Raw genomic sequence first — 27,338 nt, 5'->3', positions numbered from 1 at the left:
GGATATGGATGTGTATGTTGTAACACAGCCAGAGGAACCATATTATGTAAGTAATACTCCAGCTGCTGTAGATCAGAGGTTGTGTACCTCCACCAAGGAAACCAGCAGGAATATCACAGTTGATAACTTGCTTACCAGTTTTCAGTTGGTTGAAGCAGTGAAAAATCATTTTTTGGCTACCTTTACTAGAAACCACACAAAAAAATAAATATAAATTGTCATTTGAATTCATGAAGCAAAGAAAGCATCACGTGGGTTCAATACCTTTGCCATCAGAAAATCTTGCATTTTAGCATCATATATTCCTAAGCAAGGCAAAAATGTTGCACTTGTATGCAGTCTTTACCAAGATGGCAGTGTTGATGAACAGATGGGCAAATCAGAAATAATAGTGCAATGCAAATGATGAATACATTTTGAACTCCAAAAATAAATGTAAAGCAGCCTGGAATGTCATAAAACAGGAAATTAATAACATCAATAAAGAAAACAACATCCCTATAGACTGTGATACACTCAATGATTATTTTGTAAATAGTGCCACAACCAATCCACTCAATAATTCTACCATAGATGCAGAAGCACTACTCATACATACAAAACAGACTAGTGAGAAATTTACTTGGACCCCTATCACCCTAAATGACATTTGCAAATCAATAAACAAACTAAGCAATTCCAAAACAGAGGACTATTATGGACTCAGTAATTTCATCATAAAGTGTATAGCAGAGGAGATCATAGTGCCACTTCTCTCACTGTCAAAAAGAGTACTAGATGAAAGAATTTTTCCAGAATGTCTTAAGCTCACAGTTACACTACCTATGTATAAAAAAGGTGATAAAAACCTCCCAAACAACTACAGACCCATATCAATAGTACCAAACATATCCAAAATAATAGAAAATTGCATGCATGGGCAGCTATACAGCTATTTTGAAAGCAACAAACTATTAAATGAACAGCAATTCGGATTCAGGTCTCACCTATCAACTGTAAAAGCAATTGAAGCTTTGGTGAACAATGTATATGAAGCATATAAAAAGAGGCTGCATATATCTGGAACACTTATTGATTTAAGCAAAGCATTTGATTCAGTGTCTCATGACATAATCATTAAAAAGTTAGAATACTATGGCTCTGAAGATATACCAGTCACCTTATTCAAATCTTATTTAAGCAATAGGTTAAAGCTTGTATATGTAAATAAACAGAGATCAGCAATACTCCCTATAAAAATAGGAATACCCCAAGGCTCGGTTCTTGGGCCTTTCCTGTTCATCGTCTATATTCATGATTTCTAGAATTATATACCATGTAAGAATATACTGAACACAGATTATATAACACTAATAATGTCAGGTGACAATTTACAAACTGTGCTGAATAACAACAGAGAAATAATGCAAATGACTAGTCACTGGTGTCAGGCCAATCAACTGTGCATAAACAATACATAAGCAAAAACAAAAAGTGGAAAATGAGTCATTTGCTAGTCCTATAATAAGCTGGCGTGTGAAACAAGGGGTAAATTGGGATCATAAACAAAAACAAAAAGTGGAAATCGAGCAGAGTACTAGGCATAAAATAACCTGGCATGTGAAACAGTGCAAAAATCATTACGACTGAAAACAACGAATAAAGTTGAGCTTCCTGACACCAGTGAAGACTCAATCAAACAGGGAACTAAAAGTAAGAATCATATGTATGAGACAAGTGAGAATAATAGAAATAAATATGACCTGCCAGACACTAGTGAAGATATGAACAAACAGGGAAACAAGAGAAAGGAACATACATCTAAGACAAGTGGGAGAAATAAAAAGAGTGACATATACATCTTCTCAGACAGCCACGGAAGAGGCTTAGCAGAAAAAATGGCCAGTATGCAAAAGAAACTAAAAGTAAGCGGAATCACCAAACCAGGCATGCCATTAAGTGAAGTGTTGAAATCCTGGGAAACATCCGTAACAAAAGGTGCGAAATATGTCATTATAGGTGGAGGAAATGACATTTATAGAAACAAAAGTATCAATGCAAGAAGAGTACTGAGGGAAACTCTAGGGAAAGCTACTCATTCTGAAGTATATGTGCTAAGCATTCCTCAAAGACACGACTTGATGGTCGAGTCCTGCATAAATAAAGAAATTACCAGAACAAATAGGATATTTAGGAAGATATGTAGCAGCTCCTCAAATGTGACTTTCATAAATGCAACAAGCTCACAAAGAGAGCATTTCACAAGGCATGGTTTACACAGAAACAACTGCGCAAAAATTATTCTGTGCAAAGAAATTTTGGAAAAATTTGACAAACTACAAGGGCAGACACAGACACCCATAATACTACCAATGAAGGAAGAGGCAGGAATGTCTCCACTGTGCCATATAAAAGAAAAAGAAACAACCTCATCACCAACAGAAGCAGACCCACAAACCTCACCATGCCCGATAGAGGAAAAAGAAGCAACATCATCACCAACAGAAGAGGACCCACCACCCCCACCCCCAAAAGAGGAACAGATAACGCAAACAGCAGGAAAAGAAGTAAGGTCATCAGAGACCCGACAGATAAGATAAGAGGGGAGAAAGAAAAAAGAAACCTATCAGGGACCAGGACTTCCTATATAACGAAGCCGGAAACCAGCCAACCTACAAGAGGCTGTCATCAAAGGAAACTCAGGATTTTCACTGGCCCAAGACCAGCAGTGCCACAACATAGCAGACAATCTGAGAAGCACACTGGTACTATAGTGTCAAAACCAAATGTACCCGGAGACGACAAAACCAGGAGAAAACGAAGGGAGAAAAAACATGAACATAATGTTATGGAATGTAGAAGGATTCAAAAGCGCAGCATGCATAGCTCCAACAGACTTTCTCGAAGGTTATGACGTAGCAATATTCACAGAAACTTTTCTCACAGACCATTGGCAACACCCAAAATTCTATAGCATAAATATGCTGGCAAAGCAAGGAGAAAGGGGGCAACCCCAAGGGGGAATAACAGTCCTACTGAAACCGTGGATAACACCAATTATAGCGACAACAGAACTAAATCACTCCATTCTAATAGAAGTAAAACACATCACAATATTTGCAACCTGCTTCCAGCCAAGCGAATCGGCCAGACATAACTGATGAACTAGGCCAACAAATAAGATGGAGCAAGAAAGACATCCCTTTACTTATCGCAGGGGATCTAAACAGAATCACAAAACAAAATTAGTAATCGAATAACTACAAGAAGAAGGCCTCATCCTGCTAAACAACACAAATGTCCCTACGTACTTCAGCCATAATGGCAAAAGTTCTATTGATATCGCCCTCATAAGAGGAAACATAAAAGGGGACATAAGCCCTCTTTGGAATGCAAACCACACGCCAATAAGAAAACACATCCTGATGAACATAGCCATACAAAGTGATTGGAAGGCAAGAGAGAACCAAGAGAAGAGACCACTCTCGAGGAGACTGGATCCAAGGAAAGAGGAAGAATACCATGACCAGATAGAACAAATTGAGTTCTTAATCGACAACTCAAATGTAGAGGAGGCAGCGCTTGAACTGGAGAAACTCTTAAAACAAGCAACTACCCCCAGGAAAGTGAGAAGAGCTAAACCATGGTTTGATCAAGAGTGTTATCAGCAAAGAAAAGAAGTACGCCAAGCTTTACACTGACTAAAAATGGACACAGATAATCACTCACTACTACGAACATACGCTGAGAAAAGAAGATCCTACAAAACACTAACAAGGGAGAAGAGAATGGCACACAGGGAAGAAGAGGGAAGAAGACTAGCTGAAGAAGCCAGGAGAGACCCATTCATTGCAGTCCGCCCCCGAAAGTAGGCACAGTCACACTATATAAGCATGGAAAAATGGACGAGACATTTCAAAGACATTCTCAACAAAGATGGTAGAGAAGGAGCACAGGTAGCAAGTCAAGAGCTCACACCACAAGAGATGCCAGCCTGGTCCCCACTCACTCCAAATGAGGTCCGAAACAACATTGAATCACCAAAAAGGAAGAAAGCAGCAGGACCAGACATGGTTTACAACAAATACCTTAAAGACACAGCCCATCTGCTAGCACCAACCTGGACAAAACTTTATAACAAATGCACTGAAACAGCAAAAATCCCATGCCAGTGGAGAAAATCAATAGTAAGGGTAATGTACAAAGGGAAGGGCGACCCAAAGGACACAAACAAATACAGAAGAATAGCCTTGGAAAAAAAACCTTTTAAGGTATTCACAAAACTAATCACAGGAAGAATAAGACACACTTTGGAAGACCACCTCCCAGAATCTCAATTCGGGTTCAGGGAAAAAAGATCCACTATCACAGCAGTGGAGCTGCTTTTAAAAAACATATTGGAAACTATCGATAAGAAGCAAAAATATTATGCTGTATTCATAGACTTCACAAAGGCCTTCGACCTCCTCAATCGATCATTAGTAAAAAGGATGCTCGACGAAACCCTGGGAGGAGACAGCATCTGGACGAGGATCATAAACTCCATAAATGAATGGAATGAGATAAGGATCTCAGACAACCTCGACCTGTCTGAACTATTAAGGCAAACAAACGGAGTACTTCAAGGAGACCCACTAAGACCGCTCCTGTTCATTCTGGCAGCAAAGGACATTATGGAAATCGCTCAAGATGAAGATGTCGAAGCATATGCCTACACGGACGACATTGTGATAGGCTCAAAAAACTTAAAGAAACTACAGGAGACTATAGAAGATGTGGAAAAATGGTGCACAAAACACAAGTTCATAATCAACACCGACAAGACGGAAATGATGGTATTCAGACCAGGCGGGCAAATCCCAAAAACGACAAGAATTGCATTACAAGGAAAGGAAATATCTATCACAAAAGATTACAAATATCTAGGGATAACACTCCAGCCATCTGCAAAGTGTTTCACTAAACACACAACAGAGAAAGCGACACAAGCCATCAGAGTGATGAACGAAATAAGTTCCATCAGAACACTAAATCTAGACACAGCTATGGCACTCTTCAAATCAAAAATAATACAGATATTGGCTTATGGGATAGAAATCATATGGATACACCTAAATGAAAAGAACTTAGAAACATTGGAAAGAGTAAAAGCAGCTTATACCGAAAGAGCATTAGGGGTAGCAAAAACCACAAGATCAAGATTAGTCTACCTTCTCGCCCGAGAATCTTTCCTCATAGAGGATCTAAGGACAAGGTTCTTACTTGCCAACACATCAGCATTGGAGAACCTACTAAGATCACTACTCAAGAAAAGAGAGGAAGTACCAACGGAATTCTATGGATCCGAGGCCATGATCGACCGCACTTGGACAGCAGCAAATTTTGAGATGAGACATGTACTTAAAAGACTCGCAGTACACGGATTCCACCATGAAATTTGTGCAAATACAACATACCGTGAACCATCAAACCTTTGCAAGTGTACACTATGCGGACAGTCTTGTGAGAGGTACCATATAGAAATATGCAACAAGAGGACCAGATCAATTGGAGACTATGCAATAAATGGTTCAAATGATAATTTGTTATAATACCTGCACTGAATGTAATCTACTACTAAGAATTATGCGCACACTCAATACATCCTTGTAATTCACTCACGAATGGTTGTAGTCTAATGTATAACTATAATGGCTATTTTGCTGCAATAAATCATTTAATTAAAAACAGAAGAAATAATTTTTAATCTAAAACCCACAAAAAGTACAAATAAAGCAGTGAAACTTCTTGGATTGCACATAGACCAAACACTCTCCTGGGAAGAACACACCAATCACCTGTCCAGCAAACTAGCCCGTGTACTTTTTTTACTGTACAAATCGAGAAACAGTGTGAGCAAACAGCTGTTACTCCACTCATATTTCGCTTTCTTCCATTCCCATCTGGAGTATGGAATATTGCTCTGGGGTAATTCCTCAGAGGCTAAATGTATTTTCAGATGGAAAAAGAAGGCCATCGGATGTATACTAGGATTAGCACCCAGAGATTCCTGCAGAAACCACTTTAAATTTCTTAGTGTAATGACAGTACCTAGCATGTACATATATAACTGTTTAATGTATGTATCTGGACATATTCAGCACGAGATGTGATGTACACACACACAATACCAGAAATAGTCGCTTGCTGGATTTTCCTTTCTCAAGGCTAGCTGTTGTCCATAATAACTATAAACATTTGGGCATAAAATTTTTCAATAAGTTACCATACTCAGCTCATACAGCCCCATTTAATCAATTCAAGAGTGTATTGCAAAACTGGTTAAAATGCAGTGAATTCTATACAATTGAAGAATTCCTAGGAAATACTCATTATAATGTAAGCTTTTAATAAGTGATAAAGAAATGTTTTCAATTCTTAAATAAGCTAAATAATTCTGCGTATGTAAGTGCTTATTGTGCTTAACCGTACTCCACTGTAAACTTTAACAAAACAAACTGTATGAAAAATACTGAAAGGCAAATAAAAATATTCTATTCTATTCTATTCATCTAGTGGAGAGTGTGTGTCCAAGCTCATTGTTATACATTGTATCTGTTGCATATGAAATTTATTTCTCATTACTAACAGACTTATAAATAGCTACAGCTGACATAATGCATTTCCATGCAGTGAACAATAATATAATTTGAAGAATGGTGCACCAAGTCCTCTGTCGTGAAATAAAGCTTGTAAATGTAATTATAACGTCCAAATTAAAAATTGCTGTTTTGTGTACATTTCTAGTTTACTTACTTTGTTGGCAGGCAAGACCAATAGTTAGTAGAAGAATTTCAGAGACATTCCATGAGTAATCTGAGCAATTTTCCTTCTTGTTCACACTCATAACAGCAAATGTTAGTGTTAGAAAGGTGAGTATTGTAACAGTAAATACTGAAAGCCACACATCCACAGAAAATGGTAAGAAAAACACATTCTGTAGGGACGCTTTTGTTGGCCGCACAAAAAGCATAGAAAGGCTGCAAAAAATTAAAGGTATTGGAACATTAGTAAAAATGAAAAATATCTTTTAATATAGCCTACAACAACAAGGCTGTATTATAGAAATTACACACTAATAACATGATGTAAATGATCTCATCTTTTACGGCAAGGTTATCTAATATAAAGTTCGTTGGTGTCCAGCTGTAAATCTGCATCACCAGAAGTTGTGTGACTCAAGCTGATAAAAATGTCAGCTCTTTTAAATGAACTCACCCTTCAAATGCTTTATCACAAACTGCAAAAAGAAATAGTTTTTAATAACAGGATACATTTTTAATAATAGGAGGGTAGCTTGAGAAGAGAGATCTGTTACAATATTATGACCTGCTAGAACATAGGGCTTGTAGTATTTGGCAGATGTGACTTTAGGGATAGCATAGATGAATGAATTTTGGTCAAACCTACCAGATCAGGGAGGATATTCAAGCAATGCTTCAAGCCTACTAGCTTTGATTTAGATTTCTCCAACAGCTTCTGTGCTCTGGGGACTGTGGAAAAAAAGACTGTAAACCTCAGAAGTTCACAGCTGACTGAAAAGAAGAACTGCAAAGATTAAGAGAGGATGTGGATGCACTGGTGGGGGTGGCGATCAGGTTAGAGGCTATGCTCAAGTCTCTGCATGGGCTTTCTGGATGCATCTAGAGTGCTGGGCAATGCTGGATGTGATCACATCATGTTGCTGCTAATGTGAGATTCTATGCTGAACAAAGTTGGCAACCTCCATCCATATTGACTTGGTTCCCATGGATACATATTTCTATTGATTCCTTAACAATGTTTTCTCCTTATTGGGCTGCTTTGCATAGCAACTTTCTCTTCTCAAAGTCAAAAGTGTGATCTTCATTTATGACATGTTCCGCCACTGCTCATTTCTGTCTGTGTCCCAGTCGAACATATCTCATGGGTTCCTTGCATTGTTTCAAGATAAATCACTGCCTTTGCCCAATGTATTGGTGGCCACATTCACATGGGATGCTGTGTATCCCTAGTACATTCAATGGTCAAAATGAAAGTGTGTCCCTTGTCTCCTTCTTCATGCTCTTATTTTGTTGCATTTTTTTTTTTTAAATGCCCTTCTACTCTGCTACTCTGTGGTTCCCCACCCACTAGGGTTAAGATAGATACTGCCTATAGGAAAATTAAAGAGACCTTTGGAGAAAAGAGAACCACTTGCATCAATATCAAGAGCTCAGATGGAAACCCATTTCTAAGCAAGGAAGGGAAAGCAGAAAGATGGAAGGAGTATACAGAGGGTCTATACAAGGGTAATGTTCTTGAGGACAATATTATGGAAATGGAAGAGAATGTAGATGAAGATGAAATGGGAGATCTGATACTGCATGAAGAGTTTGACAGAGCACTAAAAGACCTAAGTCAAAACAAGGCCCCGGGAGTAGACAACATTCCATTAGAACTACTGACAGCCTTGGGAGAACCAGGCCTAACAAAACTCTACCATCAAGTGAGCAAGATGTATGAGATAGGCAAAATACCCAAATACCCTCAGACTTCAAGAAGAATATAATAATTCCAATCCCAAAGAAAGCATGTGTTGACAGATGTCAAAATTACCGAGCTATCAGTTTAATAAGCCATGGCTGCAAAATACTAACACGAATTCTTTACAGATGAATGGAAAAACTGGTAGAAGCCGACCTCAGGGAAGATCAATTTGGATTCCATAGAAACGTTGGAACATGTAGGCAATACTGACCCTACAACTTATCTTAGAAGAAAGATTAAGGAAAGGCAGACCTACATTTCTAGCATTTGTGGACTCAGAGAAAGCTTTTGACAATGTTGACTGGTATACTCTCTTTCAAATTCTGAAGGTGGCAGGGGTAAAACACAGGAAGCGAAAGGCTATTTACAATTTGTACAGAAACCAGATAGCAGTTATAAGAGTCGAGGGGCATGAGAGAGAAGTAGTGGTTGGGAAGGGAGTGAGACAGTGTTGTAGCCTATTCCTGATGTTATTCAATCTGTATATTGAGCAAGCAGTAAAAGAAACAAAAGAAAAATTCAGAGTAGGAATTAAAATCCATGTAGAAGAGACAAAAACTTTCAGGTTTGTCAATAACATTGTAATTCTGTCAGAGACAGCAAAGGACCTGGAAGAGCAGCTGAACAGAATGGACAGTGTCTTGAAAGGAGGATATAAGATGAACATCAACAAAAGTAAAACGAGGATAATGGAATGTAGTCAAATTAAATCAGGTGATGGTGCAGGAATTAGTTTAGGAAATTAGATGCTTAAAGTAGTAAATGAGTTTTGTAACTGATGATGGTTGAAGTAGAGAGGATATAAAATGTAGACTGGCAATGGCAAGGAAAGTGTTTCTGAAGAAGAGAAATTTGTTAACATTGAGTATAGATTTAAGTGTCAGGAAGTCGTTTCTGAATGTATTTGTTTAGAGTGTAGCCGTATATGGAAGAGAAAATGTGGACAATAAATAGTTTAGACAAGAAGAGTATGGAAGCTTTTGAAATGTGGTGCTACAGAAGAATGTTAAAGATTAGATGAGTAGATCACATGACTAATGAGGAGGTATTGAATAGAATTGGAGAGAAGAGAAATTGTGGCACAACTTGACTAGAAGAAGGGATCAGTTGGTAGGACATGTTGTGAGGCATCAAGGGATCACCAATTTAGTATTGGAGGGCAGCGTGGAGGGTAAAAATGGTAGAGGGAGACCAAGAGATGACTACACTAAACAGGTTCAGAATGATGTAGGTTGCAGTAGGTACTGGGAGATGAAGAAGCTTGCACAGAATAGAGTAGCATGGAGAGATGCATCAAACCAGTCTCAGGACTGAAGACCACAACAACAACAACTCTGTGGTTCACTGTATCAGTTTTTTTGGATCACTTCCTTTGGGTGTTGTAGCTTGTCTGGTAGGTTGCAGATGATTGGGACCCTATGCACCAAAGTGATTAACGCTGTTTGCCTCTGCATTGGATGGTGGCAGCTAATGCAGGTACAGGTCTGTGGGAGTCCTCTTCCTACTGTAATGTAACAGACCAACATTCACCAGTGGAAGTATGTTTGCCAGTCATGCAACAATATACTCATGACATGAATAGAGAAATGCTCTCATGAGGTAGTGCAGATTTAAAATACACAGAAAGATGTAAAACTTCTAGCTTTTGAAACCCAGGGATCCTTCTGTTAGCAGAAGAGAGGAAAGGTTTTAAGGAAAAGCTGCGGGTAAGGTTTGACAATACTGCATAAGTCATGTGCCTATAGCAGTATGTTAATGGAAAGCACTGAGCAGAATATAAACAATAGAAATAATAAAGATAATCGAACTGTGTAATAAGGGTAACAGTCTAGTGTAGTCATGTGTGAATAACATACCTGCAGTGATAAGTGATTTCTTCTTGAAGGTACTACTACGGCCTTCAAATTTAGGCTGAATTCAACAATTTCTTGTCAAATTTCATCACAGGCGATTTAACATGGGTTCAGAACTTTCAGCTGGAAACGAAGCAGCAATCCATGTAGTGGCAATACACCACCTCTTCTCTAAAGATAAATTTCAAAGCCACATCCTCAGCTGGTGAAGTAATGGTGATGATCTTCTGGGACTCTGAAGGGGCTGTTATGTTTTGTTCTGGTGCAACAATCTAGACTGAAGAAATAATTTCATCCTGTTCAGCATGACAAAAATGCAAAATAACTTCTCCTACTCCATGGCAGTGCAAGGCCTCACACAAGTTCTGGACTGTTCTTTTTCACCCATCCTACAGGCTGGGTCTTGCACCTTCTGATTTCCATCTGTTTGACCCAATGAAGACTTTACTCCATGGGGTTATGTGGAGGTTATTGATGCAGAAAAATGTTAGCTCTGACATCGACCAGTAGAGTAGTGCCATGCAAGCATACATGCTCTCCCAGTTAGGTGGCATGAGGTCACTTACAGGATTTAGACTGATGACCTGTTTGGTCTCCCCCCCCCCCCCCCCCCCAAAAAAAAAAAAAAAAAAAAAAACAGCCCAATCCATCTTACAGGATTTTGTAGCCAAAAGTGTGGGGAATAATAGAATAATACGGAGTATTGGAATTCTGGATAAAACCAACCTACTTTCAGAGAAAGAGGCCTTTCATTACTTTCTGTGCAACCCTCATATTAATTGATTTGTGATCATAGGTATGTGAAACAGGTGATGTCTCTGCAAGAAATTTTTAAAGATAATAGTAAAAACTTGTTTCTGAACAACCTCTTTACTGCTTTAAAAAGTATTTAATTAATTTTCTGTTTCAATTTGGTACTTTCTGTTGCATGTGAGTCCTTCAGTTCATACCAGAAGCTAAATCAGAGCAGTGAAATAAAACTTCTGCCTCTTGTCTAGAAAAGCTGATTTGATATCATATGCCAGATAACTTATAGTCAGTACTTTCTAAGGTTGTTCTGATTGAATATTTTGTAGAGGCTAAAATAATAGACAGTAAATACTATGTGAAACTACTTAACCAATATGATAAAAAATTTGTGAGGTGATCTGGATCATGGAGAAAATTAAAAATTCAGAACAGTGCATTTGCCCACAAAAGTGCTCAAGCACCAGGATCATTCAAGGCTTTGAAGTGCAGAATATAGGCTAATCCACTCTATTCACCAGATTAGTCATTCACTAATTTCTCTGTATTTGTACTGTGAATGAAAAACTAGCACAATGAAAAGGTCAAGGAAGCCATAAATGAGTATTTTTCAGAACAGCACTTTTTGAATGGTATCTTTTAACTGAAAAAAAAAAACAATTGACAAACCACATTGGTCATAGCTGGAACAATGCTGAAAAATGAATCCATTTTCAGCCAATAAACACAGAACTATCAGTGGCAAGATAGGGAAATTATTTCCTTTCCTTTATTCATTTCACAACAACAAGATGTCCTGATCAATATATAAAACAGAAAACAATATCTCTGGAACACTTGTGAGAAAGCATCATGCATGTAGTTTTTGATATGCAAGTACAGTAGAGTGAATTTTATATTGCTTCTGCATTTGGGGTATACATTAATTACAGTGACAAACTTAATGTACCCTTCCTTTATAACTTAAGATCTCCAATATATTGCCAGCATATGTCATGCATGTACTTAAGCATGAGAAAATAGCACAGATAAATAGCACTCAATGCAGAAACAAGATCTTAAATATAGACCAATGTAAAATGAAGAACACTTACCGTAATCCACCTATTGGGTGTATGAAATGAATAAATTCAGCTCTCTCACGAATGACACCCATTATAATTGGGGCAATATCAGCATCTCCATTAGTAATAGTCTTCAGTACAGCAGCATCACCAGTGACAGCATTAGAGTCAATCATGTCAAGGCTAGTGACAAAAACAGGACAATAAAAATCAATTCATTGTTGGATGCTTCTATAAGGATGATATATGATGTACCAAATTACCTGAAGTTAAACATTTCTTGAAATAAAAGAAATATTTCAATATTTAGATCAAATGGTTGATACCCCGTTTTGATAGAGAAGTTTTTAGGATTGAAATTATTTGTCATTCTCTGAAAAAGAAAAGGAAATTAAAGTTGTATTTTTATAAGACTGAAGAGTCCTGGGTGGAATAAAAAAAGTAGGAGGACTAAAGATAGGCACTTACAATATAGCTGTCAGTTCAGTCTTGCTCATGTTCCTACCTACTGCTCAGCGTTTAAACTAAATTATTGTTCAAAGAATTTTTGGGCTTGCAGCTGGTCTTTCACTTCACTAAATGATATTTCAACTGGGCACCTTCCCCTCATCCTCAGTTGATTCATTGAGTAGCTGAAGCCTATTTAAAATATTGTGGAATAAAGTGAACAATGACTGACTGCAAATCCAAAACTTCTTTGAAAATTCATTTTGCTGGGATAATTTTGAAATTCACACTGAGCTTATACTGGTGAGTAACTGTCTATAGTTCTTCCATTGTTGGTTATATTTTTCTTTTGAAAACTAATACTCCCAAAAATTATTGTAATAATGATCAAATAACAAATTTTCATTTTGTAAAAAATTTCAGATTTAGTTATTAACAAGAGCAGTTTGTGGTTTCGTTGCATTCAGCTTTTGTGGCAGATATGTAAATTGTTAATGGCCATTGCTCAAAAAGAGACTAATTTTTCATAATCAAAGAAGAAGGCTTGGAAAATATAAAGCAAGTTTTTCTTAGTAAAGAAGTCACTGAAGTACAATGTAAGTTAATTATGAAATTAAAAACTCATCCATTTAATAATAAAATAATGTACACATTTGCATTTTTAGTTGTCTTTAAAACATTGCTTTACACACCTTGATCTGAATTTCCAATAGCTCCTGTTGGCTGTGAATCATGACATAGTGGTGTTGTGGTGGAGTGTGAAAACCAAAAAAAAGATTTTAACCACAATAGGCGAGTTGGGACAAATAAACGATAGTGAATCAATAACCCACAGTGTAAACCAGAATCCCTGTGTGAATACTACCAGTATTTCCTCTTACAAAACAAAAACAGGGCAAGAAAACATTGCAACATTGTGGTGGAGTGTGAAAACCAAAAAAAAGATTTTAACCACAATAGGCGAGTTGGAACAAATAAACGATAGTGAATCAATAACCCACAGTGTAAACCAGAATCCCTGTGTGAATACTACCAGTATTTCCTCTTACAAAACAAAAACAGGGCAAGAAAACATTGCAACAACTACAGATGCAAGTAACAAATCAGAACATACAAATAGGCCTACCAATAAAGAGCTTACAGTCCATGAAGCGACAGAAGATCGATGTGTTAGCAATACTTCTTTGAACAATTCAAAAATTGGAGCCAGTATAAATGAAACCAACCATACATCTTAGCCAGACATTCAGATGAGAAAACTTCACCCAATACAGATACAAATTGGCATGATGTACAATGTAGGGAAAGAACTTTTTGATCTACAGATCAGCAAGTATCATTCACAACACGAAAACAACAAACCAACAACATACACAAAATGAAGCAGAATGCATCTGTACAACCAAAAATGCTGTATGCAACTGCACTAAGGAAAAGTGTAGAGGAAGAAAGACCTCAAGCATCTGCCATAGCATCAGTAAGAAATTCAAGTACTAGAGAAAGAAAAAATCAGATAATAGGCACTGGTGAAGAACAAGCAATGCTTTATGGCAAGAAAAGAGCATGGTTTCATTTAGGAAAAGTGAAAAACGGCACAACAACTGAAAATGTAACCAAAATCCTTAAGAAAATCTTTCCAAACTGGAAACAAAGAGTGTGAACAGCAGCTTCAAGATTGGTGTGGACTTCCATATAAAGGACAAGGTGATGGACACAACACTATGGCCAAAGAATATTGTTGTCAAGCATTTTTTATTCCAGAGATCGACCAGTGCCCCAGTAAAATAGTGCCTGAAATAAAAACCCAAGGCCCCATAATATCTCACAGAAGTAACAATAGAGATGATAGTTATATGCCCATTGTTATAACAGTTCTTAATATACAGTGTTTAAGAACAAAGGTGGACCTTCTATCATTCTTTGTAGAAGACGTCAAACCAGATGTTTTATGTATCTGTGAACACTGGTTAGATGAAGCAGAAGGTCACTATTAAAGAGCCATTGAATATTTGGACATGGTAAATTCATGGTATTGAACTACTACAATTCATGGTGGTATCTGTATATGCAAGCAAGACTCCTAGTGTAAAGGAAATAGACTTAAAAAACTTTTCCACAGACCTAGATCTAGAATTAGCTTCACTAGTGTTAACAGATATTGACCTTATTATTGTCTCTGTGTACCACTCACCAGATGTTAATTTTGAAAACTTGATTGCACAAATGGAAACATGTTTGTCCTACCTAACATGTCTTAAATCTAAAATTGCACTGTGTGGAGATTTCAGCATGCATATAGGTGATGGAAGCACTAAAGAGAGAGTCTTCATGACTTTGATAAATAGCTATGGGCTGTTTGTTGCAAACCGACTGCCAACAAGAGGTGATGCCTGCCTAGACACAGTTATCACTAACCTCAATATCTGGGAGTATAATATCAGTGTAGTTGAACCAATGATTGCTGACCATAGCGCATTAGTAATGGAAATAAGTATGAATTGCTCGAGTCAACTGTAACCAAGCTCATGGCACTCCAGTTACACATTTACTAAAAGGATCATAGAAGAAGAAAGACTAAATGACCTTAAAATAGCCCTGTCAAGTGTAAATTGGCAGCAAAAAATTGCAGGAATGGGGGCCAGTGCCTCATTCGAATGTCTGTTCCAATCATTAAAAGCTAAATTTGATGATTTATTTCCAGAAATCCACAAGAAGTATCCTACAGGCAAAGCTAAAGGAAGGGACAAACCTACTACAGAGAAGATGTGGTATACCCCTGAGCTAACCAAATTAAAATGCATTGTGCTAATATTCAGGGACCGTATGAAAGCAGCTAGAGATCTCCCGTCTAGAGACCTGCTTCATTGTAACTATGTAAGAGCCAAACGAATTTACAGAAAGCAAGTGCAGGAGGCAAAAAAGAGATACAATGACAGGTTCATTAAAGAGGCTCACAATCCATGCAAAGCAGCTTGGAATCTGGTAAACGAGTGTAGAAAAAAGCCCACCTCAGCCTTAAATTCTGGTAGCCCTGACGCCTTCAATCAGTACTTTGTTAGGATAGTGAAAGATACTATTAATGAAATACCTGACTCAGGCTTAGTCCCCACAAGTCACATGAGAAACATAACCAGTAACGCTTTTGAAAACTGGAAGGAAGTGCACCCTAAGGATATCGTAAAAATAGTTAAGTCATACAAGAACTCAGAGAGCGAACATATCTATGGTATGTCTTGCACAATGCTGAAGAAAATTATTCTAGAGCTAGCTCAACCATTATCTATAGCAATTAACAAATGCTTATCCTCTGGTGTCTTCCCAAAATTTCTTAAACAAGCACACACAGCACAAATCTACAAAAAAGGTGACCCATATGAAGTGTCCAGCTACAAACCAATTTCTATCGTTCATATTCTAGCTAAAGTTATGGAGTCCGTTATAAAACTCCAGTTACAGAATTATTTTGAAGTAAATAAGCTTTTCCAGGACACACAGCACGGTTTTCACAAGGGAAAGTCAACGTTTATGGCAGCACTGGACTTAACCAGAAAACTAAGGCAAGAATTCGAAGACAGAGAAAGTGTGGCACTGACACTCTGTGATCTTAGCAAGGCATTTGATTGCATTTCCCACAAGATACTGCACAATAAATTGAAGTGTTGTGGTGTCGGAGGTCTTGTTCTGGCAACTTTTAGGTCTTATCTGGAAGACCAGAGACAAGTGGTATCAATTCATGGAGCAACATCACAAGAACAAAAGCTGGAATATGGAGTACCCCAAGGGTCCATCATAGGGCCTCTCCTGTTCCTTATTTATGTCAATGATATGGGTTATAACAACAATATGTTACAGTTTGCCGGTCAGGGTGGCCGAGCGGTTCTAGGTGCTACAGACTGGAACCGTGCGACCGCTACGGAGGAGGAGGAGGATATTAGTGTTTAACATCCCGTCGACAACGAGGTCATTAGAGACGGAGCGCAAGCTCGGGTGAGGGAAGGATGGGGAAGGAAATCGGCCGTGCCCTTTCAAAGGAACCATCCCGGCATTTGCCTGAAGCGATTTTAGGGAAATCACGGAAAACCTAAATCAGGATGGCCAGAGACGGGATTGAACCGTCGTCCTCCCGAATTCGAGTCCAGTGTGCTAACCACTGCGCCACCTCACTCGGTGTGACCGCTACGGTTGCAGATTCCAATCCTGCCTCGGGCATGGATGTGTATGATGTCCTTAGGTTGGTTAGGTTTAAGTAGTTCTAAGTTCTAGGGGACTGATGACCTTAGAAGTTAAGTCCCATAGTGCTCAGAGCCATTTTTTGTTACAGTTTGCCGATGACACCACCCTTTTTGCCAAAGGAAGAACTGCTGCAGAATCACTCCAAGAAACAGATGTACTCTTCCAAAACATTAAAGAATGGTTCATCAAAAGTAAAATGAAAATGAATGAAGAAAAAACACAACATCTGATATGCACACTTAACAACATTGGATGCCATGATAATATGGAGGCTGTCAAACTGTTGGGCTTCATGATGGACAGGAAACTAACAATGAACAAACACACAGTGTACATGTGCTCCAAGTTCTCCCGTGTAATATACCTTCTGAGGAGGTTAAAAGGTATATTGAGTGACCAATATCTCATAACAGTATATTATGCCCTATTCCATAGTCACATCAATTATGGCCTACTGTTATGGGGACATTCTGCAGGTTGTAAGGATGTGCTAATTCTACGGAAAAAAGCTCTCAGAATAATCACATCAAGCAAAAGACAGGAGTACTGCAGGCCTATATTCAAGCAGTTAGGAATTATGACAGTCTTCAGCCAGTATGTGTTTTTATGTCTCATCAGCATGAAAGAAAACCAAGGAGTCTTCAGCATGAGGCAAGATATACACAATCACAATACCCGTAACAAGAGGAGCATCGAAATACCCAGGTGTCGACTGATGGGAACGCAAGACAGCTTTCCAGTGGTTGCCCTAAAGATGTTCAACTCACTGCCTCAAGAAGTGCAATCCCTGCCGCTAGGAGCATTCAGAAGGAGAGTAGCACAGGACCTGAAAGAACGCCCATTGTACTCCATTGGTGAATTCTTTAATAGTGACCAAAGTGAATGGACAAACAAATATTGTTTCTATTACGTATAAATGTATTAATTTTGTAAATATCTTTTTCCCTCTCCTTCCCTCTTTCCTGATGAGGCAACAGTTTGTTGCAAAAGCTTGAATTTTGTGTGTTTGTTTGTGTGTCTGTCGACCTGCCAGCACTTTCATTTGGTAAGTCACATCATCTTTGTTTTTAGATATATTTTTCCTACGTGGAATGTTTCCCTCTATATATATATATATATATATATATATATATATATATATCAAAGATGATGTGACTTACCAAATGAAAGTGCTGGCAGGTCGACAGACACACAAACAAACACAAACATACACACAAAATTCAAGCTTTCGCAACAAACTGTTGCCTCATCAGGAAAGAGGGAAGGAGAGGGAAAGACGAAAGGATATGGGTTTTAAGGGAGAGGGTAAGGAGTCATTCCAATCCCGGGAGCGGAAAGACTTACCTTAGGGGAAAAAAAGGACGGGTATACACTCGCACACACACACATATCCATCCACACATATACAGACACAAGCAGACATATTTAAAGACAAAGAGTTTGGGCAGAGATGTCAGTCGAGGCAGAAATGCTGAGGCAAAGATGTTGTTGAATGACAGGTGAGGTATGAGTGGCGGCAACTTGAAATTAGCGGAGATTGAGGCCTGGTGGATAACGGGAAGAGAGGATATATTGAAGAGCAAGTTCCCATCCCCGGAGTTCGGATAGGTTGGTGTTAGTAGGAAGTATCCAGATAACCCGGACGGTGTAACACTGTGCCAAGATGTGCTGGCCATGCACCAAGGCATGTTTAGCCACAGGGTGATCCTCATTACCAACAAACACTGTCTGCCTGTGTCCATTCATGCGAATGGACAGTTTGTTGCTGGTCATTCCCACATAGAATGCATCACAGGGTAGGCAGGTCAGTTGGTAGATCACGTGGGTGCTTTCACACGTGGCTCTGCCTTTGATCGTGTACACCTTCCGGGTTACAGGACTGGAGTAGGTGGTGGTGGGAGGGTGCATGGGACAGGTTTTACACCGGAGGCGATTACAAGGGTAGGAGCCAGAGGGTAGGGAAGGTGGTTTGGGGATTTCATAGGGATGAACTAACAGGTTACGAAGGTTAAGTGGACGGCGGAAAGACACTCTTGGTGGAGTGGGGAGGATTTCATGAAGGATGGATCTCATTTCAGGGCAGGATTTGAGGAAGTCGTATCCCTGCTGGAGAGCCACATTCAGAATCTGATCCAGTCCCGGAAAGTATCCTGTCACAAGTGGGGCACTTTTGTGGTTCTTCTGTGGGAGGTTCTGGGTTTGAGAGGATGAGGAAGTGGCTCTGGTTATTTGCTTCTGTACCAGGTCGGGAGGGTAGTTGCGGGATGCGAAAGCTGTTGTCAGGTTGTTGGTGTAATGCTTCAGGGATTCCGGACTGGAGCAGATTCGTTTGCCACGAAGACCTGGGCTGTAGGGAAGGGACCGTTTGATGTGGAATGGGTGGCAGCTGTCATAATGGAGGTACTGTTGCTTGTTGGTGGGTTTGATGTGGACGGACGTGTGAAGCTGGCCATTGGACAGGTGAAGGTCAACATCAAGCAAAGTGACATGGGATTTGGAGTAGGACCAGGTGAATCTGATGGAACCAAAGGAGTTGAAGTTGGAGAGAGGAAATTCTGGAGTTCTTCTTCACTGTGAGTCCAGATCATGAAGATGTCATCAATAAATCTGTACCAAACTTTGGGTTGGCAGGCCTGGGTAACCAAGAAGGCTTCCTCTAAGCGACCCATGAATAGGTTGGTGTGCGAAGGGGCCATCCTGGTACCCATGGCTGTTCCCTTTAATTGTTGGTATGTCTGGCCTTCAAAAGTGAAGAAGTTGTGGGTCAGGATGAAGCTGGCTAAGGTAATGAGGAAAGAGGTTTTAGGTAGGGTGGCAGGTGATCGGCGTGAAAGTAAGTGCTCCATCGCAGCGAGGCCCTGGACGTGCGGGATATTTGTGTATAAGGAAGTGGCATCAATGGTTACAAGGATGGTTTCTGGGGGTAACGGATTGGGTAAGGATTCCAGGCGTTCGAGAAAGTGGTTGGTGTCTTTGATGAAGGATGGGAGACTGCACATAATGGGTTGAAGGTGTTGATCTACGTAGGCAGAGATACGTTCTGTGGGGGCTTGGTAACCAGCTACAATGGGGCGGCCGGGATGATTGGGTTTGTGAATTTTAGGAAGAAGGTAGAAGGTAGGGGTGTGGGGTGTCGGTGGGGTCAGGAGGTTGATGGAGTCAGGTGAAAGGTTTTGTAGGGGGCCTAAGGTTTTGAGGATTCCTTGAAGCTCCGCCTGGACATCAGGAATGGGATTACCTTGGCAAACTTTGTATGTGGTGTTGTCTGAAAGCTGACGCAGTCCCTCAGCCACATACTCCCGACGATCAAGTACCACGGTCGTGGAACCCTTGTCCGCCGGAAGAATGACGATGGACCGGTCAGCCTTCAGATCGCGGATAGCCTGGGCTTCAGCAGTGGTGATGTTGGGAGTAGGATTAAGGTTTTTTAAGAAGGATTGAGAGGCAAGGCTGGAAGTCATAAATTCCTGGAAGGTTTGGAGAGGGTGATTTTGAGGAAGAGGAGGTGAAGGGTGGCATGCTGTTCTAAACAGCAAACTATCCAATCTCCTGGTTTCCCACCTCCGGAAAGGCAACTCACTCACCCTTCACAACCTTTCCAGCAAACCTCAACCACCTCTCATTGCACACAAACCCAGTCTCTTCCATCTACTCAGTCTCCCACTTCCAGCTCCACTCCCTCCAAAACCTCAAAATTCCAATCAACACAATCTGGCACCACAACACCCTAATTCAGTAGTTAACCTTTCCTCCAAACCTCTCTCCCAATCCGAAACCTCTGTCCTATCCAAAGGCCTCACCTTCAGCCCCACTCCCAGATTCAACCAAACAGCCCTCGTCAAAGATTTACTGTCCTACACTCGTACTCTCTGCTGGAAGTATCACTTTGCCACGAAGAAAAATGATCCTAATCCTACCCCTAATGATCCAACTCCCCAAGACACTATCCAAATTGAACCCTGCCTGGAACAGTTCCGTCCTCCGTCACAGCGGGACCCACCTCCTCTTCCTCAAATCACCCTCTCCAAACCTTCCAGGAATTTCTGACTTCCAGCCTTGCCTCTCAATCCTTCTTAAGAAACCTTAATCCTACTCCCAACATCACCACTGCTGAAGCCCAGGCTATCCGTGATCTGAAGGCTGACCGGTCCATCGTCATTGTTCCGGCGGACAAGGGTTCCACGACCGTGGTACTTGATCGTCGGGAGTATGTGGCTGAGGGACTGCGTCAGCTTTCAGACAACACCACATACAAAGTTTGCCAAGGTAATCCCATTCCTGATGTCCAGGCGGAGCTTCAAGGAATCCTCAAAACCTTAGGCCCCCTACAAAACCTTTCACCTGACTCCATCAACCTCCTGACCCCACCGACACCCCGCACCCCTACCTTCTACCTTCTTCCTAAAATTCACAAACCCAATCATCCCAGCCGCCCCATTGTAGCTGGTTACCAAGCCCCCACAGGACGTATCTCTGCCTACGTAGATCAACACCTTCAACCCATTATGTGCAGTCTCTCATCCTTCATCAAAGACACCAACCACTTTCTCGAACGCCTGGAATCCTTACCCAAACCGTTACCCCCAGAAACCATCCTTGTAACCATTGATGCCACTTCCTTATACACAAATATCCCGCACGTCCAGGGCCTCGCTGCGATGGAGCACTTACTTTCACGCCGATCACCTGCCACCCTACCTAAAACCTCTTTCCTCATTACCTTAGCCAGCTTCATCCTGACCCACAACTTCTTCACTTTTGAAGGCCAGACATACCAACAATTAAAGGGAACAGCCATGGCAGGATGGCCCCTTCGTACGCCAACCTATTCATGGGTCGCTTAGAGGAAGCCTTCTTGGTTACCCAGGCCTGCCAACCCAAATTTATTTTAGTTTAGTATTAATATTCACTTAAAGAATATAAACATTTGTCAATCAAGAAATATTTCAGTTTCACTTTGAATAAGTTCCCTTTGTGGCACCTTATAGAGCTCGGTAATCTGTTGTACCATATTTGACCACTAATGCATGGACTATGGTCTGTTGCTTTTAATTTTGTTCTTTGTCTGTAGTAGCAGTCTTTATTTCTTGCATTATAGGCATGCATATCAGAGCACTTTGTTGTTTTGTTTTGATGTGTCACAAAAAAATATAATTAATTTGTAAAGATACAGTGAGTAGACTGTGAGGTATTTATGATGAACATAGATTTCCTAATCCATGGCTAATTCTGATTGCTCTTTTCTGTAGGATTAATATTCTGTTCATATGTATGTCAGCAGCACAACCCCATATCTCTATCCCGTAATTAATCTGTGCAAAAATGGTTCCATAATAAATTGTTTTTAATGTCTGATGTGGGACTACTTTTGATAACTGGCTGATTAGATGTAATGAACTGCTGATTTTATTGCATAAAAATTTGATATGGTTTACCCATCTTAGATTTTCATCTAGGTGAATACCTAGAAATCTGCAGCCTTCTGTGTCCACTACTTCAATTCCACCTATGTTACTGATAGAGGTTTGGTGTGAGTTTGTAAGTTTAAATGGCAATAACTGAGATTTACTGATATTAACTTTCAACCTTGATCTTGGAAATAAGTAGTTACTTGACGTAGTCCCTCAGTTGCTACCAACGTTAACTCATCATTTTGTTTACCAAGAAATAACAGTGAGGTATCATCTGCATAGGTTACCAATTGGGAGTTGAAAGGTTGCTCTATATCATTTATGTACACTAGGAAAAGGAAAGGGCCAAAAATTGAGCCCTGGGGTACACCTTGTGTGACTGTCTCATATTTGGACTGGAAATTAATGATCTGATTATTGATTTTGTAAGTCAGCTTTGTACACTGCTTACGGTTAAATAAATATGTTGCCAGCAATTGCATGGATGCAGTATTTACATTGTATGACTCAAGTTTACTTAAAAGTAACTCATAGTTTACCGAGTCAAAGGCTTTAGTAAGGTCTAGAAATATGCCAGCTGTTTGCACTCCTTGATCAAGGGCACCATACGTTTTGTGAAGAAATTCCGTAATTACTGTGATAGTACTATGATCTTTTCGAAATCCATGTTGTGCCTCTGTTAGGAACTTATTTTTCAAGAAATAGTCACTAAGTTGTGTCAGCAGCACAACTTCAAATACTTTGCTGAAGACAGGTATTAATGATATGGGCCTGAAATTTGAAACTCCTTCCTTGGATCCTTTTTTATGCACTGGTATAACTGTGCTCCATTTCAATACATTTGGAAATGTATGTTCTCTGATACTGCAGTTTACCAGATGGGTGATTATTTTAACTAATTCCTTATTACATTTTTTAATCACGATACTACTCAAACCATCCCATCCAGATGAGAACTTATTCTTTAGGTTATTTATTATCACTTACTTGTTTGAATTCAAAAGGTGGCTCTTCAAAGGGGTGGAGCTTTACCTCACTACTCACAATTGTGTTAATAACTGGACTAACAGCTGCAGATATAAAGTATTTATTGAAAACATTGCAGAATTTATTAGGATCTTTAATTGTGTTTCCTTCATGTCTTGTATTTACAATTTCAGTTTCTGGCTTCAGTGTGGCTTTGCGAAATTGATTTACAATTCTCCATGAGGTCTTGGCTATATTGTCTGATTGAGCTATTTCACTGCTGTATATCTGTTTTCTTAGATGTGAAAGCTCTTTCTTAAAGATTTTCTTGGCTTCTTTGTACTTGGCCGTAACAACCTGCAGGTTTGTTGACTTGTGTAACACATCCAGGTCCTGGATGTTTTGCCTGAGTTTTATCATATTTGCTGGAAGTATCAGTCTGTTGGTTTTTGCATTTTGGTTATGGGTGAACAATCTTTGTATTTTCTTAACAGGGCAGCATCTGTCAAAGTGTCTTAGCATAGTATCATAGAATTTGGCCCATTTGTTTTCAGATTCTTCAGTCTCGTAAACCAGATCCCAGTCCTCTATAGCTAATTTATTTCTTAGGGCAAGGATGTTACCCTCTTTTAGGATTCTTTTATTTTCGATAACTTTTGTCATTTTTGGAATGCTTGTGTTTACATACTCTACAAGCTGGCATTTGTGCTCAGAGTAGTGAAAATCCATATTTCAGCACCTAACACTGTCTTTAATATGTTTACATAGTATAACGTAATCAATTCTGCTAGATGTGGACTTTGTTACCGTAGTATCACTATTTACTACAGTTATGAGATTATATGGGTTAAGAGTATCTATTAACCTAATATTACACAAACTGGAAGATTTTGCCTCAATATTCAGATCGCTAAGTATAGTTAGGTCCCTGGGACCATAACGTCCCCCTACTCTACTAAATATGTCTATGAAGCTAACTACATCAGCCTTTGGTGGATGATAAATCCCAATAACTTTATGTTTTCTCATAACCTCTCTACACTCTTTCGTGTGGACTTCAATGCCTGTCACTTCAATCAAGCCTTCTTTGTTGTACTGGTCTAGATAGTTTATTTTCTTGTACTCGAGATTCTCACTAATGTAAACTGCCACACCACCACCTTTATGTTGCTGTCTACAATAACTATTTGCTAAGGAGTAGCACTCTAGTTTACAGTAAATAATTTCATCAGATTTTAATCCATGCTCAGTTAACACTACTATATGAGGTGACTGTTCATTTACAAAAACCTGTGATATATTAAGCTTATTTCTAAGGTACTGTATGTTTAGGTGCATGAGCGTTAGTGGTATTTTTAACTGGTCACTCTGATTATCTTCCTTTAAAATGCACTGAGTTGGTTCACTTACATAAGTTCTGGATACAGGCATTAAAAGTGTTCCTGTTCTTTGGCGATCTTGCATTTCTTGATCTACTACCCAACCTGGCTTCTGTCTGTCTAGTTGTCAAGGCAGCTGTTGAAGTGCCTTCTTGCTCCATCCAGTCCGAGGAGTTGCCGAACTGCCTGGTGTTGCAGTAACTGGAGTTGTATACTCCACCACATTTGATTGAGTAAATGATGCTGAAGAGTCTGCAGTTGATGCCACAGCTTCTGTTGTTTTAACTAGCTGGCTTGGCAAGTTGTTTTTACCCAGTCCTGGGAATTTAATAGTTGCTTTGCTTTCCCACAAAAACATGTCACTTTGAACTCTGGGTTTTATTGGTCTTGAGGATCTTCTAGGAGCACAATGTGTTTCTGGACTTTTCAATATCCTATTGCTGTAAACTGATCTTCCTACTCCATTGTTCGTTACTGTCCTCTTGACAACATTGTGGTTGATTTCTGGCACTGTAATTTTTTCTTGCTGTGGTATTATTTGCTCTGTTCCATCTGGATCCTTCCACTCAAGTGATATTGCAGGCTTTAGTTGATTTTTTGGAGAGATGACTGCAAGTAAAGTTCTGGCCATTTCTTCCTTGCCATTAGCATTTAGGTGTAGTCCGTGAGAAGTGTACCAGTCTCTGTTCTCAGGGACTGTTACAAACTGAGTGTTTTGGAAAGATTTCACTATTTTGGCTATTTTCCTATTTGTTCGCCTGGTTTCATCGTTCACATAAGACCAGTTTTCAAGATCATATCTATGGGGTGTCCCTACTATGATTACATTTGTGTGCTGAAGCTTAATTAATGCTGATGTTATAGCATTTAATGCCTTGTCTGCTTCGTTTTTGGCTACATCATTTGTGCCACCCCAGATTATAACTGTGTCATTTATTGTGAGATTCTGTAAGTTGTTACAGCTTTCAAGTATTGAAGTTAATGGTGAACCTGGTATAACATTTCCTTGGATTACGAAACTATTATGACTTTGATGCATTAAGTTAGCTGCAACTGATCACCCATGGCTGTCTGCAAGCACTGTTATTCTTTTTTTGTGTTTAGGTGAGCTTTTTATGTTACTGCTGTGTCTGTTGTACGAATGTTTCTTGGTATTCACGCTGTTTTCTTGTTTTATATTTAAGTGTTATCAAGTGTAAGTAGTGTCTGTAATTTTGACTTTCTGTATTGATACAAGGTATTTCAGCAGGATTTAGATGGAGCCTTGTTTTTGATACTGTGTTTTGTGTATATTGCTGACTTTCTGTTAATTTCTGTATGGGTAGTGGGATACCATTTGAGTTGTATAGGTCAAATGATGTTTTTCGATACTGTGTTTGTTAACTGCATCTTGTTGACTTGGTTATATTTGAATTTTCACATACGCCATCTTCTCAAAATATGATGAAGCTGTGGTATTCTGTATGAGAAATCCAAAATATTAATAGAACTAAGACAAAAAGCACTGAAAAATCTCCTGAAGTCAATTCAATAAAATTTTAGATCCTCTCTTAAGTAAAAATGTAAGGCATAACACTATTTGTAGAAATTTTGGAACTTATAGCAATTCAAAGGCTGATTTAAAAAATACATGTTATCAGCCACTGTTACATGTTGAATCCCACATTTGCAAATCCTGTTACTGCTGTAGAGCACTGTATTAATAAATAATCCAAAAAAGACATTACAATTTTTTTGCAATAAATATGTAATAAATAATGCAATATGTAATATATAAAATATCAAACAATGGAAAATCCAGGATGGAATGTAACAATACCAGAGAAGGGAAGTTACTAATCACCATATAGTGGAGATGCTGAGTTGCGATAGGCACAACAAAAAGATTCTCACAATTATAGCTTTCAGCCATATTAAGGCCTTTCTCAGCAGTAGACACACATACACACAAGCTCTCACACACTCATGCAAACGCAACTTGCACACACGTCTGCAGTCTCAGAGAACTGAAACCGCACTGCAAGCAGCCGCACCAGAGCATGATGGGAGTGGCAACTGGGTGGGAGTAAGGAGGAGGCTGGGGCGGGGAGGGGGAGGGATAGTATGGTGGGAGTGGTGGACAGCGAAGTATTGCAGTTTAGATGGAGGGCAGCAGAGAATGTGTGAAGGGGAGAGAGGGTAAGTAGCGGAAAGGAGAGAAATAAAAAGAAATTAAAAGACTGGGTGTGGTGGTGAAATGACGGCTGTGTAGTGCTGGAATGGGAACAGGGAGGGGGCTGGATGGGTGACGACAATGACTAACAAATGTTGAGGCCAGAAGGGTTACGGGAATGTAGGATGTATTGCAGGGAAAGTTCCCACCTGCACAGTCCAAAAAAGCTGGTGTTGGTGGGAAGGGTCCATATGGCACAGGCTGTGAAGCAGTCATTGAGATGAGGGATATCATGTTTGGTAGCGTGTTCAGCGACAGGGTGGTCCACTTGTTTTTTAGCCACAGTTCGTCGGTGGCTGCTCATGCGGACAGACAGCTTGTTGGTTGTCATGCCTACATAGAATGCAGCACAGTGGTTGCAGCTTAGCTTGTAAATCACATGACCGGTTTCACAGGTAGCCCTGTCTTTGGTGGGATAGGTGATGTTAGTGACCAGACTGGACTAGATGGTAGGAGGATGTATGAGACAGGTCTTCCATCTAGATCTATTACAGGGGTAT

General features: G+C 39.6%; 1 protein-coding gene across 1 annotated transcript in view; it reads right to left on the bottom strand.

Annotated features, from left to right (window-relative positions):
* The window catches only part of LOC124798560 (glutamate receptor ionotropic, kainate glr-3-like), a 98,814-nt gene that overhangs the window by 56,916 nt on the left and 14,560 nt on the right, over positions 1 to 27,338 (bottom strand). Inside the window, exons 3-5 of the mRNA XM_047262019.1 lie at positions 12,454 to 12,563; positions 12,221 to 12,373; positions 6,775 to 6,998 (exon numbers count right to left, since the gene is read on the bottom strand). Of these exons, the coding sequence (XP_047117975.1) occupies positions 6,775 to 6,998; positions 12,221 to 12,373; positions 12,454 to 12,563 (487 nt within the window). The remainder of the gene's footprint in view (positions 1 to 6,774; positions 6,999 to 12,220; positions 12,374 to 12,453; positions 12,564 to 27,338) is intronic.

The sequence above is a fragment of the Schistocerca piceifrons genome, chromosome 5 (assembly GCF_021461385.2).
Source record: "Schistocerca piceifrons isolate TAMUIC-IGC-003096 chromosome 5, iqSchPice1.1, whole genome shotgun sequence".
In the NCBI taxonomy this organism is placed as follows: domain Eukaryota; kingdom Metazoa; phylum Arthropoda; class Insecta; order Orthoptera; family Acrididae; genus Schistocerca; species Schistocerca piceifrons.
This window is presented reverse-complemented; position numbering and strand designations above follow the sequence as displayed.